This window comes from Crinia signifera, chromosome 2, assembly GCF_055691185.1.
Source record: "Crinia signifera chromosome 2, ASM5569118v1, whole genome shotgun sequence".
Taxonomy (NCBI): Eukaryota; Metazoa; Chordata; class Amphibia; order Anura; family Myobatrachidae; genus Crinia; species Crinia signifera.
In genome coordinates this window covers 385,970,600-385,986,293 of record NC_139218.1, presented here as the reverse complement: position 1 = coordinate 385,986,293, position 15,694 = coordinate 385,970,600, and the positions used below count along the sequence as shown (strand labels likewise).

At 48.6% G+C, this 15,694-nt stretch overlaps 1 protein-coding gene across 1 annotated transcript; it reads right to left on the bottom strand.

Moving 5' to 3' along the window:
- Positions 1-3,840: 3,840 nt before the first annotated feature.
- DDIAS (DNA damage induced apoptosis suppressor) lies at positions 3,841-15,422 on the bottom strand. Its single transcript, XM_083170253.1, has 5 exons — positions 15,109-15,422; positions 11,153-11,281; positions 10,456-10,611; positions 8,764-8,881; positions 3,841-7,404 (listed from the first exon to the last, which is right to left on the bottom strand). The coding sequence occupies exons 1-5, from the start codon at positions 15,180-15,182 to the stop codon at positions 5,191-5,193; spliced, it is 2,691 nt and encodes an 896-aa protein (XP_083026379.1). The 5' UTR covers positions 15,183-15,422; the 3' UTR covers positions 3,841-5,190.
- Positions 15,423-15,694: the final 272 nt, after the last annotated feature.

Here is a 15,694-nt window from a genome sequence, read left to right as displayed (position 1 = left end):
CAACAGCAGTGTAGACCCCTGGGCATAGCAATGTATTGGGGCACCTACCGTTCCTCCAGCGGTAGGGGTGGGGGAAGCTTTGATGTCCCCCAGGTGGTAGGGGGTATTATATCAACCGCTCAGCATGTAGGGCCTGGATCAGTAATTTCCACTAATTACCCCTTTATTGCACAGATGGTGGAAGATGGGGGGGGAGAAGGGGGCATTGGGCTGAATGAAGGGGCCCTGATACATAACTTCCAGGGGGGTAGAGGATGTTCAATATGCAGAGGAGAGGTGTATATTGAAGTGGGCTTGTTATTCATAATTTTCTGGTGGGAGGACAGCTTGCTTGACTGCAGATATCTCCAGTTCCCAGAAATAGATTTCTTAGATTTTAATGGAATTAAAAACTAGAGAATCCCACCTACCAAATGGTACTGGGGACTAGGAGATCAGAGTTCAGGAGGCAGAGCAATCTGCCAACGAGTATATAAAACTACATACCAGGTGTGTGGAGCTGGAGCAGTAACCAGCTGCTGGAAGGCTGATATCTCTGGTTCTGGGAAAAGTAGAGACAAGCTACTAGTGTTCATCAAAGGGGGAGAGTCCCAGCTTTATATACCCTCAGAAAAACTCTAAGTCAGACAGAACCGGAAATATCTGACTGGGAAGAGCAATTAACAGGCTTGGATGGGGACCACTGCTTTGAAGTCAGATATCTCTGGTTCCCAAGGGCCGATTTTTAAAATTCTTATACCCTTAGAAAGAGGGGACCCTCAGCTTTCAGCCTAGGGCCCTTAGACTCCTGGGGGGGGGGGGTTCTGGGTACTCAGAAACCCCCCCTGCGTGCGCTACTGCAGAATGTTGGAGGACGTATTCTACCGCCCAACTTGAACTGGCTGGATATCAGCGGTAAACCACCGATTCAATTTTATTGATCTAGCAACAGGGGCCCACACCCAAAATGTGGAAAGACTTTGGGGTGCTTGTAAGTGGCGAAATAAGCGCCAAAGAGGCACTTCGCGTCATGAGCTGCAGTCATACCTTACGGAGTTTATGTGGCGCAAAACTTTGGGGGCTGAGGACCCTTTTCTGCGTATTAAACATATTCTCATTTATTATTATTGTTCTTTTTATTCGTGCTGTTCTGTAATCATTCCCGTTTCTGATTTTAACGTTATTATATTGTAATTATTAATGAATGTTCTTAAATTATTTATGCTCATTGATCAAATTTGTTAAGTACATTAGTTCTTAGTTCACACATGTCGTCATTACTTTGTCAGCTGTATAAATGTGTAGGTGTGAATGTGTTCCTAAAACACCAGCACTATCCACGCCACCCCGAAGCGTGGCGAGCGGCGGCGGCGGAACACGTCCTCTGACCTTTTCATACCCCCACTATCCACGTAGGCGTGGAGTTGATTTTATATAGTGTGGAGAGAGCAGCGAGCCCCACAAGGGGACATGGATTACTTTACATGTATTCCGCGTCCACTCGCCGCGCTTCGGGCTCGCCACACTATATAAAAACAACTCCACGCCAACGTGGATAGTGGGAGTATGAAAAGGTCGGAGGACGCGTTCTGCTGCGCTCGCCACGCTTCGGGGTGGCGTGGATACAGGGGGTGACGCAAAACAATGCCAGAGGTGCTTACAATAGTAAGCACCCATCACATGTCATACTATGCACACATCACATGTCATTGTAAGCACCCATCACATCTCATGGCATGGGTGTTTGTACAATGAAATATCGCATCTGGTGCCATGCGATCCTATGCGATATTTCATTGTATAAGCACTCCTGTGCACTTAATATGGACATCGAATCGCATCGCAAAGCACTATACACGCTACGCGATGCAATTTTCCTACGCAGAATAGCCCGCTAAGCTATTTGCTTAGTGGGCGCCATGCTAGGAAACAAGTACCGATAAAAGTTTAATAAACACATAATTTCAGTGACAGGTTGTCCCCCAGGAAAAAGCTGGCCAGGATCTCCGAATCATGCAACCTTTTATGACTTTTCACATTCTGAGAAGCAGATTTTTAAAAAACACAATTCTTAAAAAGGATGCTGTTGAAACAGGATGATTTAAAAAAAAAAAGATGCTTTTTAAAAAGAGGATTCCTGAAAAAAGATGATTATTAAAAATGATGCGGTCGAATCATACAACCTCCATTTTTGATGACTTTTCACATTTTGAGAAGCGGCAAGGGGAAGAAGACAGTGAGGACAAAACCATCTGCCAAATGACACCAAGGCCCGTATTCAATGTGGCCGGCAACAAGTGATCCTTGCTGTTTAACCCCCTCGCCGGCCGCTCACCCTATTCTATGTTCCAGGGAAATCCTCGCTGTCAGAGGACAGCGAGGATTCCCCAAACAGCGAGGCTCACGGCTAATGCAGTAAGTCTACTGCATTTAGCTGCGAGTCTCGCTACTTCTGCGGCCGCATACGCGGATTCCCCCTTGATTCAAAAACAGAGCGAGGGGGAATCGGCGTATCTGGGGTGGACAGTTGAATACTGACAGGGCAAGCTGTCACAGCTCGCCCATGGCATTGAATATACCCCCAAATGGCTAAGAAAGGCTAAGGTCTTGGCCTGTGTTTATGCCTTTAGTGTTGCTCCAGGACCACGGACCGCATCTTCAGTTGCCTTCTTCCTTTATCCCACAATTGTCTGGATTGTACACCAGTCTTCAACCACCTCTAGTTAGTACACTGCACAGCAGTCAAGTAGCAGCACCCCTGGACTAGGGAGGCCAATCCCGGGATCGGGATAGGCAGGATCCTGGGATTTTGGCCTAAAATTGTCGGGATTTGAATCCCAGGATTGAAGCTTTCAATCCCGGGATTTCGGGATTAGTACCCCAGTGCAAAATTAACTTTTTTTTTTTTTAAAGCCGGGCAGAGCTGAGCACTTTAGAATAATGGCTCAGATGCTGCCCGGCTGACTGCTACGTACTGACCCCCGGTGGACGGTTGGTTCCGCTGTGTGCTGTGATGACAGGCATGATGGCGCCCAGGCTGTGCAGCATGACCCCTGACATCACTCCATGCTGTGCAGCCCGGCTGTCGCCATGCCTGTCAGTGCACTGCAGCACACTGTCAGGGACCTGGACGCTCAGCCACATGCCCGCTGTGCTGCTACCGCCTGCCCGGCCGCTGGAGATGGATGGATGGTCGGTCCTGCTGTTGCCTGTCACCACTACCTCTGTAAGTGACAGGGCAGGGGGTATGGGGAAGATTGGCGGGCGGGCAGGCAGGCGGGGTGGAGTTAGAGGGCAATTACAGTGACATTTGGGGGCGGTGAACTGGCCACAAGGGCACAGTTGTGACAGGGTATTGACTAATACCATGAGAAGAGGCGCAGGGTTTAACCCGCCGGTGGTTTTCGGCAGGGAACGCCGCAAGGGGCTTTAGTCTTCATTGCCCCAGCGAGCAAGTCGCGACTCTCTGTCCTGGTCCCCTGATCCAGACTGTGTGTGACAAAGTCTTTTTTTTATTCCATCCAAACAACTAGTTGGGTGGTTGGAGGAAAAGTTGGTCTGATGTGTGGCCAGCATTACTGTACGTGATGAGGACACACAACTAGGGCCGCCACTGGGAATCTTGGCCCCCCCCGAATACCATTACTTACCTAGCTGCGGCGGCGTGGCATCGCATACCCACAGCACCCCCCTGTTGGAAGCCCTGGGCACAACTCCTCGGGTGCCTTCTGATAACTATACCAGTTACAGCAAGAACGCATTATCCCATCTATAATACATTTTCTCACTTTCACACTTTCAAATAGGCATCAATTGAACAGGACAGTGGGGGCACTTACGCCAGGGAACCACGCAAGATTAGAACTGTCCCACATGACGTCAGCGTCCGCCCTGAATTCGGAGGACATGTGAGGGGATGTGCAAGTGTACACATCCCCTCGCATGCTAGCACAGCAGGGGTGGGCAGGCATTTACCCTTTCGCTAGGCTGCGGCTACATGCAGCCTATCGAACAAATTTGAGTCAGGCCCAATATGTGTCAAATTCTTTAAGTTATTTGCAATAACAATAATAATTACAATAAAGACCTTTTTCTGCTGATCATTTGTTTTCAAATTACCGGAATATAAATTTACAGTTCATCACAAAAAAAAACGTTATCTTCCACACATTGCACACACAAACACATTAATTATTAGCAGCACGTTACCAAGCAAGGTTTGCTCAGAACAATGACAGCAAATTCCTCAAGTTCCTTCTGCCCCCGAAGCGCGACAGTCAGAAGTAAACACGCGGATCGCGCTGCCTGTCTGTACAGCGATTTGTGCATTGTTACCGCTAGCTTTGGTCTTCTGCTGTCACCACCTGTCCAGATAGGGATATAGGCCCTTATTCTGGTTGACTCGCAAAGGAAAATTCCTTCTCAAATGGACTTGAAAACATGTGCACTGCAGGTGGGGCAGATGAAACGTGCAGAGAGAGTTACGTGTGGGTGGGGTGTGTTGAAACTGAAATCTGAATTGCACTGTAAAAATAATGCAGCCAGTATTTACCCTGCACAGAAACAAAATAGCTCACCCAAATCTAACTCTCTCTACACATGTTACATCTGCCCTTCTGCAGTACAGCATGGTTTTGGCCATTTTTTAGAACAATTTGTACTGCGATCAGATCTGAATAAGGGCCAGAATCTCCCAGACTAACAACGTACAAAGCTGATTGCAAAGCCCGAAAAATCATTCACAAACAGACATCACCTATTAATATTACAGTAGGAGATATAGAAGGAAGGTGCGGAATTTACCATATAAATATACCAGAATTTATGGCCCTTATTCTAATCGCACGGGGAGCGATGTTGGGCAACTGTGTATAAACTTTTATGCGCTTATGCAGCCGCTTTATCCTCTATAGGAGCTATTCAATTGTTGCCCCAATCTAACAACCGTTAGCATTTTATGCAGCTGACAGCTTTGTAGAAAGCTCAGCCAATGTTCCCGCGTAGGCATCTAAATATCCAGTTTTTGGGGAATGGGATGATTTTGGTGAACTGCTGAGAATCTGGCGGGAGCACAGTGAAAGGCAGACCCCATTTTTATTTTTACTGGGGCATAACATTCACTTGCCAGACAAACAGGAGCAGCAGCTTTGTAAATACCAAAAGCTACATCGGAACAACGTTTTTTTTCATTCATTTTATTCTATTTCCCAGTTAGAACAAACGCCGCTGAAGATAGTCACTTTGCCGACAAACATTGGAATTTTCAGAAAAGAGTTCTGGGGACCAGCCACTAGGAAGATGGGTTTGTATGGGGGAATACTGAAATTCAGGCTGCTCTGAAGAACAGACCACAGGAGACAGATTTGCAACATTATCCATCGCGTTATCTATTTCATCCCTGTTGGTCTTCGTACAGTGCGGCTTCGTTACCGTACTTCCTGATTCATTGCCAGGCCTGTTAGAATAACCTTGGGTACCACAGTTTTTTTTATTCGCCAAGATCCTCTTTCTCCTTGTGGATTTACAGATGGACATTGTGCGTCTTTGCTTTAGGGTCCTCAGTGACACCTGTGCATTTGGAAACGCTGTAACTGGGGAGTGGAGAAGGGGGAAGTTATCTGCGACCGCACCGAACATGGTGGATCTGCGCTTTGACGAGGATGGTCCGGTGTTCTTAAAGAGGAAATTGGTAAAGGAGCCATGTGACTTTCTCCCTATGGAAAGCAAAGACAATGCGACATTGGAGGTGTTACTACAGAGCCACCCGTCAGCGGGAAGGCAGTTAGCTCCGGAGAGTCGCCTGAGCACCGGAGTAGACTGTAAACACGGGACAAAGTGACAACCGTTATCTGCACCGTCTCCGTTCTCCAGCACGTAGTTAGTAGTTGTGTGGGAAGGTCTATGACAATAAGGAATAACATCTGTACAGGGCGATTCCTGTAATGTGTATTCTTGAATTTGGTTTCCATGTTTTTTAAGCGACTGTGGATGTGGGACCACCGGTAATGTCCCCTCTGTGTTATTGCTAGTGCTGAATAGATCGGATGAAGCATTAAAAATGCCAGTGTCTTGGTCTCTGTGATTCAGGTCATTGGTGCAAAATGCCTCTGCGTCCACGTCCTCCCATGTGCAATTCATCCCATTTTCTGAGAGACTGGAAAAGCTGCCCTCCCCTAATGACTTGACACACGTATGTATGCTCTTTACAGGATGGTGAACGTTAGACATTGCAACGCTACCCTTGTCTTCTGAGCAACTATATTCCCCGTTTCCATTCTGTGGTGGGGATGATGTTCGTTGTGGGGTCAATGAACTATCGTACGAAGCTGAGGATATGGAACGCGAGTCCGTCGTTATATAACCAGGTTGACGGCTGTTCTCTAGTGATCTTTGGGGATTGCTCGATGGCAAAATGTGCGGTTCATAAGGAAAATTGTTGGTTACGTCAATTTCACAGGAGTGGCTTAGAACAAGGGTCTTGGACCCATCGCTCTCATCCAATCCATACCGTGCTGTGTCTTCCATCACTGTGCCGTGCTCGGATTTCTCAGCTGACAGTAGTAATAAGACACCTGGCGGTTTAATACAGTCAGAATGTTCACCGAAACGTTTCCCGTAAGACCCTTCTGAATAGGATTCATTCTCTGTAATGCAGAAGGGAGATCTTGTGCCTTCGCCATTCTCAATTCCTACTAGGAGCTTGCTCAGGCTTTCGGAGAATGGAAAGTCTTCCCAGGTTATGTCCTGGCCTTGATGGGTTTCCGCTGCCGTCACATTCTGGGGAAGAAGCTGCACCCCGCCCGCTGGGCTGTCTTGGCATCGTCTACCTCCTGAGTTACTAATGTTCTGCAAATCGCCATCTTGCCCAAAATTCATTTTCAATTTAAAACACGGATTGGGAAAATGCGAGGAACTTTGAGGTTGGTAGTAATGCATAGAATTAGGCGTTCTGGAAATCCTTAGCGAGGAATGAGTGGAACAGAGAGGAGTACTGGTACATCGAATGCTGCGGGGAGCGGTAGTGAGTTTATTTTCCTGGGACTTGTGCTCCTCCCCGTGGGATAACTGCTCTGGTCTGCTACACCGACATTGTCTGCAATTGCAGAGAGCAGATTCCTCTGAAGCGCTGGCCGGGGTCGAGGGTGATAATCCCAGAGACTGTTGCCAGTAACCCGCAAACAGATTCTTGCTTTGACTAAGGCTGTGGCTGCCATTAGAGAACCCCAAATCACTGAGCGTGGTATCGGCAGAGATTTCAGTATATGTCAAACTGTTCCTCAATCCGGACTCTGCCAGACGATTAAAGTGGTTTAGGATTGTGCAGCCAATGGGGTCATCGTTCGGGAGAATAATCTGGCACGCAACTATGCCCTGGCGCCAGCCGGACAGAGACACCGCATCGCTTCTGCTCAGATCCCCTGGTATCTGCAAAACACAGAACAGCACAACAGGGAATTTACTACAACGTAAGGCTAATGGAATATATTCATCTGTACAGACGTGGGCCCCAAACACACCCATTATCCTATATACCTCCTGCATGGTTCCAACCTCCACTAATTCCTAACTATTACCCCATAACCTTCTCCTGCGGCTGAAGCCAGTGGCACTGGGTATGGGTCATTGGGTGGACCAATATTAGGTTGACATGCATAGAGTCAATCACTGAAGGTTTACACAATCAATAGGTCAACAATGGCCCAGTCGACAGTCATAAGGTTGACATGGGATTTTCTCATGTTTGTCCCGAATGTCGACATGGACACCCTAGTGGATGGCAGGGCATGGAATACCGCATGTTGGCTCAAAAAAACAAATAAAAAAAACAACAACACGTTGACCTATTGACTGTCCACCTATGTCATGTGTTGACATAAACCATGTCGACCCAATAATGCATGTCGACCATACACTGTGCCACTGAATAGACATTACTCAGTATCTCTCAACGGTTCCCAAATTAGTCATGTATACAGGGACTACACATCAGTCCCTCAATTTGGGATTGTCCTACTTAAATATTTACTTCCGACCCACTCGCCAAGCAGCGTCCGTTCGAGTAAATGCCGGCCGAGGAAAACGCCCATCCCACGCCAGTATGCGAATGCCTACCCACCATCCGCATGTGGACGTACGAGTGAAAAATCATTCGATGGTCACTGAACATCGAATGATTTTTTTCCCCGTTTCAAAAAGAAAGTCAGTCAAACTGACTTTTATTTGCCTCGGAAATGGGCGAGAACAGAGGGGGTGTTGACATCATGTGAAGTCAGACGCCCGACCCGTGCAGGCTTCGCCGCGCCTGTGTTTGCATGGGGACACGCAGCGTTTTTCTGGGCACACCCACCGTTTTCTGGAGACGCTGGGTCCCTGCCCGCCCCACTGTGAGTGAACGCCTCGGCAACTGGGATAGTCACCAAAGACGTTTGCACATGTATATATTTGCCGATACGCATGCGCAGACACAAAACATCGGTCCCACAGCGGATTCGCAGGGGACCGAGTAAACCTTAACAAGGCCCTTACTTGTTGGTAGGTTTACAAGTGCCACAAACGTGGAAATATAAAAGTCCATGTGATCAGTACGTAAAACACAATGGGATTATTAACTGAGGAAGTGTAAAACCACAGCAAGCGGCCGGCCATTCGCCGTCATTACCCAGATCCTGATGTGTAACGCCACTTTGGCTGTTAGGAGTTGAACATTATCAGTAATTACCCTTGATGTGAACTCTTAGCAGTTACATATCACCAGTCACAAAGCCTCTGAATCTTGTGATTTACCTTCACAGAGAAGATGAAGCTTCGGCCGATGAGACAACATTCTGCTGCCTGATGTAGTAGTTCCTGTGCTCTGCCGCTTTCTAGAGAGCCTGGAAGTTGGGCCGAACCCAGCAAGTGCCTGGAAAGGAAAACAAAATGCTTACAGGTGACGCAACAGACCTGAGAGTATAAGTGATAACGAGCTGGATACTCCTCTGATAATGACCAGAGGTATTCTATAGATTAGCAGTTCCCAAACTGGGGTACACTGCAGACCGCTTGGGGGTCCTTGATAAGAATATTGGTAATGATGGAAGACGAGGAAGAAGTCTTCCGATGGCGGAAGAAGTCTCCTGTTGCCATGGGGATGAACCACGGTTTTTAACTTCTAATTCCGTCTGCAGTGTCAATTCGTGCCTTTGCCCGACCAGCAATCCACTGGGAGCTACCCGCGCTGCCCTCAGATATCTGCGATCATCTGCCCCGCGCTGACACGGGTGGAGGAAGCAGCGGCATTAATCCTACAGGCGTTAGCGGGAACCCTGGACCGCACACTACTCCTCAGCTACCAAAGACAGTACACAGCCAGCTGCCAGACACAGAGGGACCGATTTCTGACCACACACTACTCCTCCGCTTCTCCTTAATATAAAGACACACATACCGCTCACTTCCACTCTACTCGTCAGTATTGTGGATATTTCAAACTGAGATGAGGGGTACTGAAATAAAATAGCCTAATCAAGGGGTACGGGAGAGAAGAAAGGTTGGGGACCGCTGGCTATAGTTCATCCCACACCTTTATAGTGCACTGCACACTGTACTACATTTCTTACTGGGGACCGACTCTGTGTTGGGCACAGCCATGCCAGGGTGTGTGCCAGTTTCCCATGTAGCGTCTGGGACTATGTTATTACCGGTAACAGCACGATTTTTAGAAGGGGGTTTCCAAATACATCTACATTCTCTGCGGAACATTAGAGGAGTGCGGGTGTCTGGGGGAGCAGTAGAAGACCTTAGTAATGACCCCCGGCATTAATGTAAACATTGGTCTTTTTACACACTGGATACTGTATGGGATTATTAATAGCAAACACTATAGATGGTCTATAGTATATACAAAGGTTAAACACGCCATAATAAATACATAAACAGAACAGAACCAGTACTGCACTTTCCAAGCTCACTTTCTCCCACCTCATGGAAAGGCTCCTGTCTCTTCTTCCTGGTAGCTGCTCTCTAGTCCAGTGCACTGATTGAGGGCTCAGATCCACACACTGAGCATATACAGCAGCTCCGCGCTGTCCCTTATGCTACATGATGTGGCGGCAGCTCTAGTAATAATATTATATACCAGTGCTATAAATGTCATAATTTGAGCCACTTGCCAAGAAGAGGGGGGATTCTGGGTATTAATCACCTCTCCTTACAGAGTAAGCCGTACCTGACAGCAGCTGATATAACAGTCACCATTAGATCCAGTGCGCAATGATCTCTTGGTACTGACAGATATCTACATGGCCCTCTCTATCCACAGGGCAATCTGCGAATTGGGTCGACCCAATGAATTAAGATCATCTGACATATTGCTATTCGATACTGTAGCTGCCATCCGCCAATCAGAGTCCTGGACAGTTTAATGAGAATGAAAACTTCCAACGCTGTAATAGGCACCCTCCGCGATGTGATGTTACACTACCTGTGGGGTCTTACCTGTGCAGGAAATCGGCGCTGGCCCCGAACACCTTCTCCAAACATCTTCCGAAGATGGTGATCGTATGAAGCTTCTGGTCTTCAGCCACTTTCACACACAGCTTATATCGGTGGGTGGCGGTCTTGCACGTCGTGCCACACCGCTGGCACTTGTACCTGGTGAGTGTAGCATATGAGAGGACTTCAGAAAGAGACACAGATAAGAAACTAGTGATGGCCAGATGGTTTCCCTCCATCGATGGCACAGCAAAACCGATGTTTTGCTTTTTCAAAGTGCCGGGACACAGAGCACAGCCCGGCCCTTGACATCCGTGAAGCCTCGCCCCCATGTTTCGATTGGCCCACAGGCCAATCCGTCAAACAAAATGGGAATCGGGAAGTGAGAGATTTTGGGAGAGTTTTCCCATTTTTTTAGAGCGACCATCATTTACACTGAATAACCAGGTTGAGTTTGCCATGTAAATGATTGCAGCTGTCAAAAAATGGGAACAATCTCCCAAAATCTCTCACTTTCTGATTCTCACACCTTATTACATTTGGCCCCATCAGGTTTGTTGGTACGCAGTCATTAGATCTATAGTGTCAAGATCGGCAGTCAAAAGGTCGCAACCGGTTCGTGTTGCTCTCTGTGCAGATGCCATGCGCCCTCTGGTGGCCGACTGAGTATGACACAGAATAAAGGATGAAGCTTTCCTACCTGCTGCCTGTATCTATCAGCCGGGAGAAGCAGTCCGGACAAGCGGGATACGTGAAGCTGGTGTTCTGAATGGAGAGCACAGTACCAACAAGCAGCCTCTTGGTGACATTCATACAGGCGTTCTGGTTCCTATAGGTGGAGAGAGACTTCAGCATTAAAGGAAAGAAAAAAGAGAATATAGATGAGCGATGTGATGTTACACTACCTGCAGCACCTTCTCCCCACCTATTCCGCATGACCAGCTAAGTACCGGTAAATACTGTATGGATGGGCGATGTGATGTTACAATATCCGCGGCACCGTCTCCCCACCTATCATGCAGGACCAGCTTAGTACTGGTAACTACGGTATGGATGGGCGATGTGATGTTACACTACCCGCAGCACCTTCTCCCTACCTATCCCGCAGGACCAGCTTAGTATGTATGTACCAGCTTAGTACTGGTAACTACTGTATGGATGGGAGCTGTGATGTTACACTACCTGCAGCACCTTCTCCCTACCTATCCCGCAGGACCAGCTTAGTACTGGTAACTACGGTATGGATGGGCAATGTGATGTTACACTACCCGCGGCACCGTCTCCCCACCTATCCCACAGGACCAGCTTAGCACTGGTAACTACTGTATGGATGGGCGATGTGATGTTACACTACCTGCAGCACCGTCTCCCCACCTATCCCGCAGGACCAGCTTAGTACTGTAACTACTGTATGGATGGGCGATGTGATGTTACACTACCTGCGGCACCGTCTCCCCACCTATCCCGCAGGACCAGCTTAGTACTGTAACTACTGTATGGATGGGCGATGTGATGTTACACTACCTGCGGCACCGTCTCCCCACCTATCCCGCAGGACCAGCTTAGTACTGGTAACTACTGTATGGATGAGCGATGTGATGTTACACTACCTGCGGCACCGTCTCCCCACCTATCCCGCAGGACCAGCTTAGTACTGTAACTACTGTATGGATGGGCGATGTGATGTTACACTACCCGCAGCACCATCTCCCCACCTATCCCGCAGGACCAGCTTAGTACTGATAACTACTGTATGGACGGGCGATGTGATGTTACACTACCTGCGGCACCGTCTCCCCACCTATCCCACACGACCAACTTAGCACTGGTAACTACTATATGGATGAGCAATGTGATGTTACACTACCCGCGGCACCGTCTCCCCACCTATCCCACAGGACCAGCTTAGTACTGATAACTACTGTATGGATGGGCGATGTGATGTTACACTACCTGCGGCACCGTTATCCCACACGACCAGCTTAGCACCGGTAACTACTATATGGATGAGCAATGTGATGTTACACTACCCGCGGCACTGTCTCCCCACCTATCCCGCAGGACCAGCTTAGCACTGATAACTACTGTATGGATGAGCAATGTGATGTTACACTACCCGCGACACCGTCTCCCCACCTATCCCGCAGGACCAGCTTAGCACTGATAACTACTGTATGAATGGGCGATGTGATGTTACACTACCCGCGGCACCATCTCCCCACCTATCCCGCAGGACAAGCTTAGTACTGGTAACTACTGTATGAATGGGCAATGTGATGTTACACTACCTGCGGCACCGTCTCCCCACCTATCCCGCAGGACCAGCTTAGTACTGGTTACTACTGTATGGATGGGCAATGTGATGTTACACTACCCGCGGCACCGTCTCCCCACCTATCCCGCAGGACCAGCTTAGTACTGGTAACTACTGTATGGATGGGCGATGTGATGTTACACTACCTGCGGCACCATCTCCCCACCTATCCCGCAGGACCAGCTTAGTACTGTAACTACTGTATGGATGGGCGATGTGATGTTACACTACCCGCGGCACCGTCTCCCCACCTATCCCGCAGGACCAGCTTAGTACTGGTAACTACTGTATGGATGGGCAATGTGATGTTACACTACCTGCGGCACCGTCTCCCCACCTATCCTGCAGGACCAGCTTAGTACTGGTAACTACTGTATGGATGGGCGATGTGATGTTACACTACCCGTGGCACCGTCTCCCCACCTATCCCGCAGGACCAGCTTAGTACTGGTAACTACTGTATGGATGGGCGATGTGATGTTACACTACCTGCGGCACCGTCTCCCCACCTATCCCGCAGGACCAGCTTAGTACTGGTAACTACTGTATGGATGGGCGATGTGATGTTACACTACCTGCGGCACCGTCTCCCCACCTATCCTGCAGGACCAGCTTAGTACTGGTAACTACTGTATGGATGGGCGATGTGATGTTATACTACCCGCAGCACCATCTCCCCACCTATCCCGCAGGACCAGCTTAGTACTGATAACTACTGTATGGATGGGCGATGTGATGTTACACTACCTGCGGCACCGTCTCCCCACCTATCCCACACGACCAACTTAGCACTGGTAACTACTATATGGATGAGCAATGTGATGTTACACTACCCGCGGCACCGTCTCCCCACCTATCCCGCAGGACCAGCTTAGTACTGATAACTACTGTATGGATGGGCGATGTGATGTTACACTACCTGCGGCACCGTTATCCCACACGACCAGCTTAGCACCGGTAACTACTGTATGGATGAGCAATGTGATGTTACACTACCCGCGACACCGTCTCCCCACCTATCCCGCAGGACCAGCTTAGCACTGGTAACTACTGTATGAATGGGCGATGTGATGTTACACTACCCGCGGCACCATCTCCCCACCTATCCCGCAGGACAAGCTTAGTACTGGTAACTACTGTATGAATGGGCAATGTGATGTTACACTACCCGCGGCACCATCTCCCCACCTATCCCGCAGGACAAGCTTAGTACTGGTAACTACTGTATGGATGGGCGATGTGATGTTACACTACCTGCGGCACTGTCTCCCCACCTATCCCGCAGGACCAGCTTAGTACTGGTAACTACTGTATGGATGAGCGATGTGATGTTACACTACCCGCAGCACCGTCTCCCCACCTATCCCGCAGGACCAGCTTAGTACTGGTTACTACTGTATGGATGGGCGATGTGATGTTACACTACCTGCGGCACCGTCTCCCCACCTATCCCGCAGGACCAGCTTAGTACTGATAACTACTGTATGGATGAGCGATGTGATGTTACACTACCCGCAGCACCGTCTCCCCACCTATCCCGCAGGACCAGCTTAGTACTGGTTACTACTGTATGGATGGGCGATGTGATGTTACACTACCTGCGGCACCGTCTCCCCACCTATCCCGCAGGACCAGCTTAGTACTGATAACTACTGTATGGATGAGCGATGTGATGTTACACTACCCGCAGCACCGTCTCCCCACCTATCCCGCAGGACCAGCTTAGTACTGGTTACTACTGTATGGATGGGCGATGTGATGTTACACTACCTGCGGCACTGTCTCCCCACCTATCCCGCAGGACCAGCTTAGTACTGATAACTACTGGATGGATGGGCGATGTGATGTTACACTACCCGCGGCACTGTCTCCCCACCTATCCCGCAGGTGTGTGGGATAAATCACATCTCCAGCATCTCAGTTGCGACGGCCATTCTGTTCAGTTACGAGATCGCAGAAATCCCAGCTGTTGTGCATATTTATCCTGATCCTGTATCTATGACAGAATTAGCGCAGAGATCTGAATCAGACCCAACCCCCCAATGCCCAGGATTAGTTAAGGGAAACAGAACCCTATCCCCCCCCTCCCCAATGACTTATAACCAGTCACTGAAAATAAGTGTAGCTCAGATTTGCAAGCACCCCCTGCATTGAGCAATAAGGTGATATAGACCTCCTCTAGGCAGCCTATGCCTCGTCTGCTGCTGTGGGACTACAAGTCCCAGCATAGCCTTTCTCCCCGCACCTGGCATGCTCCACAGCAGTTAGATGAGGGAGAGCGCTCTTATCTGCGGTGATATTACACGGGATACATATATTACTGGATACCATGTTACACTCACCATACACAAGCCTCTGTGATTGATTTCTTCAGGTCAGGATTTATTTTAAAACCAGCGCCCAGGATCAAAAGCATAAACTCCAGAGGAGAGGACACAGCTGAGGACCAATCACCGCGTCTCTCTCATAGCTAAATAGGAAGTAAAGCGATCCACCATTGGCCGTGTCTGTCTGACACTAGAGCCCTCTACCTTCCGTTACTTATTGTCTACTCCATTTTCATGATGTCCGTGGAGTGTACTGAGAGGTCTTCCACAAAATGGCCGCCGAATTACAATTTTTTTTTTTTTTTTTTTATATTATATTATATTAATATTATAGAAGACGCATACCAACATGACCCTCTCCAGGAGGGACACATTATTTGCTCTTCTCCTGGGATGTTGGGAGGTATGTAGACGCATTTTAGTAAACCTGTGTCTGCATACCTCCCAACATGACCCTCTCCAGGAGGGACACATTGCTCTGCTCCTGGAGTTTCTTCTTAATGCATGATTACCTTCATCTGTGTGTAACAGTTGAATTGATAAGAAAGGTGCTTGAACACAGGTGATGGCAATCATGCATTAAGAGGGAAATGCTGGAGCA